The sequence below is a fragment of the Myotis davidii genome, unplaced genomic scaffold (assembly GCF_000327345.1).
Source record: "Myotis davidii unplaced genomic scaffold, ASM32734v1 scaffold37, whole genome shotgun sequence".
NCBI lineage: Eukaryota > Metazoa > Chordata > Mammalia > Chiroptera > Vespertilionidae > Myotis > Myotis davidii.
This window is the reverse complement of record NW_006289395.1, coordinates 1,243,734-1,247,992: the sequence shown is the minus strand read 5'-3', so window position 1 is coordinate 1,247,992 and position 4,259 is coordinate 1,243,734. Positions and strand designations below refer to the sequence as shown.

Here is a 4,259-nt window from a genome sequence, read left to right as displayed (position 1 = left end):
GACCGCGCTGAAGCGGAGGCCAGAGAGAAAGAAACCAAAGCCCTGTCCCTGGCCCGCGCCCTGGAGGAGGCCCTGGAGGCCAAGGAGGAGTTCGAGAGGCAGAACAAGCAGCTCCGGGCAGACATGGAAGACCTGATGAGCTCCAAGGACGACGTGGGCAAGAATGTGAGCGTCCCTGGGCTGGTCCCGTCACAGGGGGAGCAGGCAGCTCCTGGGAGGGCCGGGGGGACCTGGGAGGGCCGAGCCCATGGCTAAGCACGAGGCTGGAGTCTTCTGGAACAAACGGCCAGGTTTCCTGCCGCCTGCTCCTGGTGTGGCGTTCCTGTAGCAGCGCCTGCGGGTGGTGGAGACTTGTTGATTCTTGTCCCTTTCACGGGCCCTCCCGCCCTGACCTGCTTCTGGCGGCCCTTTCACTGGAGGGGCTCGCGGTTCCTGAGTGAGCAGGTGGTTGCCAAGCAGGAGGGCCGCTCGGAGGGAGGCAGGCGGGACCTCTCCGCCCGGAGTGGGGCCTGGAGGGAAGCGAGGTGGGCCTTCCCAGGGAGCCCCGTGTCTTCCCTGAAGACTTCAGGTGCACCAGGGACGTGCGCACAGTCTGGGAGTCTCGGGGAACTGTTTCTCCCCCCACCACCTCGCCCACAGGAGCCGCGCTGGATCCTATCCCCCTGCTCAACCCCCCCTAGTCCCCCAGGGTACAGTGTGAGGACAGTCAGCAGGCCCAGGACTCAGAAACAGGTTCAGGACAAGGCTTTCCCGCCAGCGTCCGTCTGCCCAGCAGAAGCCAGAACCTCTCAGCCCAAGCTTCCTCACCTGTCAAACGCACCTCACACTGCCCGGTTGAGGGAAGCGACTGCAGGTGCTTCGCAAAGCACCGTCCTCTGCAGTCTCCTTTCCATGGGAGATGGGCTCCCGGCCACAGCGGAACGGAGGGAGACTGCCCACCTCTCTCCCGCGTCTCCTGCAGCCTCGTGCCCGGGGACCAGCCCGGGGACCAGGAGAGGCACCTGGGGTAGGAAGGCTGTGGTCAGTGAGGCGTGGAGAGAGCTCCACATTCGCTTTCTCTAGACCAGTGGTTCTCAGCCTTCTGGCGCTTTAAATACAGTTCCTCATGTTGTGACCCAACCATAACATTATTTTCGTTGCTACTTCATAACTGTCATGTTGCTACTGTTATGAATCGTAATGTAAATATCTGATATGCAGGAATGACCCTGTGAAAGGGTCGTTCGCCCGCCAAAGGGGTCGCGCCCACAGGCTGAGAACTGCTGTCCTAGAATAACTGACGGTCACACATTTATTCCCAAAACATTTCTTTTGAGCCTGCGACGGGCCAGATGCTGCTGAGACGAGGCCCCGAGGTGTAGTCTCCTCAGCTGTCCCCGAGAGCAGCACAACACGGACCCCACAGCGGGCAGCAGCACCTGCGCTTGCTGGTCTGAGGGGAAATCCCGTCAGAGGAGGGCGGCCTCTGTCAGTGCCCTGCCTCAGGCCTCACGCCCCTCAGATTCAGAAGTCCCACGTGTGCGTTTTCGTACCAATGACCTTCCCGGGCGGGAGAGCTGTAGGGCCGCGTCCAGGCGCGGGAGGCAGGCAGCGGGCAGGTGGCTCTGGCCCGCGCGCTCTGCATTGTTCTTCGGCTTTAAAGACCTCAGCGTCCAGGTCGTCAGAGAATCAAGTGCTGGTTACCGAGCACGTGTGAGCAGAGGCGTCAGTGCTGCCCCTCACATGGCAGACGGGACGGGACTGGCAGCAGCCCAGAGGGGAAGGGAGGGGTCGCAGGGGCTGGAAGCTGGCCCGGTGCGTGCCGCCCACCACGCTGGGGCCTGTAAGCAGGATGCACTGGCCGTGCTGTGCCCCTGCTGGGGGTCAGCTCTCGATGCCGCCCGTGGTTTAGGTCCGTGGTCGGCAAACTGCGGCTCGCGCGCCCCATGCGGCTCTTTGGCCCCTTGAGTGTGGCTCTTCCTAAGCCTTAGGAGGACCCTAATGAAGTTAATAACAATGTACCTACCTATATAGTTTAAGTTTAAAAAATTCAGCTCTCAAAAGAAATTTCAATCGTCGTAGTGTTGATATTTGGCTCTGTTGACTAATGAGTTTGCCGACCACTGGTTTAGGTTCATGAACTTGAAAAATCCAAGCGGGCCCTGGAGCAGCAGGTGGAAGAAATGAGGACCCAGCTGGAAGAGCTAGAGGACGAGCTCCAGGCAACGGAGGACGCCAAGCTGCGCCTGGAGGTCAACATGCAGGCCATGAAGGCCCAGTTCGAGAGGGACTTGCAGACCAGGGACGAGCAGAACGAAGAGAAAAAGCGGCTGCTGATTAAGCAGGTGGGTGCGGGCGGGCGGCCATTCTCACGCCCCGCTCACTCACGTTAGAGCACGTTAACGAGTCAAATCATCATGTTTATTCTTTACAATTTAATGTAAGTAAATTCCTGTTCTCAGGCAGTATCAGTGCTGCTGACAAGGCACAATCATCGATAGAAAAGCCCTCAGTGAAATCTCTGGGGAATACGGTGTAAATTCATGTTCTGTGGCTCTTAAAGCTACGGGTGAGGAAAGAATCTAAACGCATTGACAGGTGGTTTAGCTTATTGCTTACGTACCAATCACGTGTCCTCAGTAAACCACTCTCTAAAGGAGAAAAAACAGATATTTACATTTTTTTAACTAAAATAGTGGTTAGGGACTTAGGATTTATGTTCTTTTTTAAATGTACGTTAAATTTCTAAAAATTTACTTTAAAAAATTGTTGTGAATATTGTGACACTCCCTTGGAGTTCATGGTATCACTTCTTAGATATTTAAGTTATTTTCATTCCACTAATTTTATTACATTAGACACTTATTAATAACAAATTAGCTCAGATTTAGTGGCTTAAGACAACACTTGTTACAGCCTCTGTAGGTGGGGAATTCTGAACTCAGCGGGTGCATTGCCTGGTGGGCCTGGGGGGCTGGGGGATCCTGTCCAACAGGCTCACCCCCGTGGTATTGGCCTGAGACCTCAGCACCTGGAACCTGGGCCTCCCCACGGGCTGCTTGAGTGTCTGTCCCTGGAGGGAACTCCCCCAAGAAATGGTCCTGTCTTTCCATTTTGTTGCATCACCTGGAACATGAACTTGGGATCAGGGATGCAGCCCTGGTAGGTGCCTGTAGCAGTCGGTGGAAATGGTGTGTGCCAGGTGGTGTTTTGTAAAGATCTGTGAACAAGATGCCACTACTGTGGCTTCCTGTTAATAACAGTAACTGCTTGGTGGCGGGGGCCCTGTGCAGTCACCAGAGCCCTGTGTGGCGCCAGGCTGCCTGTCCTTTGTGCCAAGATCCGGGGTCTGACCGCACACGGTGCTCTCTTAGGTGCGGGAGCTCGAGGCCGAGCTGGAGGACGAGCGGAAGCAGCGCGCGCTTGCTGTTGCTTCAAAGAAGAAGATGGAAATAGACTTGAAGGACCTTGAATCTCAAATTGAGGCTGCAAACAAGGCTAGGGATGAAGTCATCAAGCAGCTTCGTAAACTTCAGGTATGTGCAGCCAGCCAGAGGTCTTCGATGGTGTCACCCTGCCCGGGAGGAAGGCCTGTGCGACGCCCAGCCTGACATCTTACCGCCAAGAGCCGTCACCTTGGCCGTGGGGGTGCAGCAGCCCCAAAGGTGGCACGTCGCACTCAGCACTCAGCGAGCTTGGGCAGAGCCGCGGTGGGGTCAGGGGTGGAGCACCCGCCAGTAGGAATGCTCTTCGGGCTCTGAACAGCTTCTGTTGGCGCTTCGCCAATGGGGCCCCGGAGCCTCCAGAGCGGAAGGTGGTGTTGACTCCCCCGGGTGCCGTGAGCGTTGGTCATCGTTTCAGTCCGGTTCAGTCATCACTTGTGCTGCTCCCCTGCCGTGCTGGTGTCACTGCCACATGACAAAGTAGGTTCTGCAGTGACCTGGTGCGGGCAGGAGGGGACGGTCCCTCCTATATTGCAGGCACTTCTTGGAGGGGTATTTGTTGGACGAAAAGCTTTAGGAAACCTTCCCTTTGACCTTGGTAATTCCACATCTTGAAAATGTGTTCTAATAAAATATACAGATGAGAAGGAATGTTCATATACCAAGGTCACAGCTGAAATGTTCCTGATAGCAAAACTGGAAACCACCTAAATGTCAGTGGACTGACCGCCGTTTAAACGCTGGAGATGTGTACGCAGTGACAGCAGGGCTTACATGAGCAAAGGAAGATACTGGGTAGGGCAGGTTAGTTTATAATCCTGCACGTGGTGTAGATGT

At 55.8% G+C, this 4,259-nt stretch overlaps 1 protein-coding gene across 1 annotated transcript in view; it reads left to right on the top strand.

Annotated features, from left to right (window-relative positions):
• MYH10 (myosin, heavy chain 10, non-muscle) overlaps nt 1-4,259 on the top strand; it is a 141,703-nt gene that overhangs the window by 125,951 nt on the left and 11,493 nt on the right. The window contains 3 exon segments of the mRNA XM_015562590.1: nt 1-165; nt 2,112-2,324; nt 3,354-3,515. The exon segment at nt 1-165 is cut by the window's left edge and continues 30 nt beyond it. Of these exon segments, the coding sequence (XP_015418076.1) occupies nt 1-165; nt 2,112-2,324; nt 3,354-3,515 (540 nt within the window).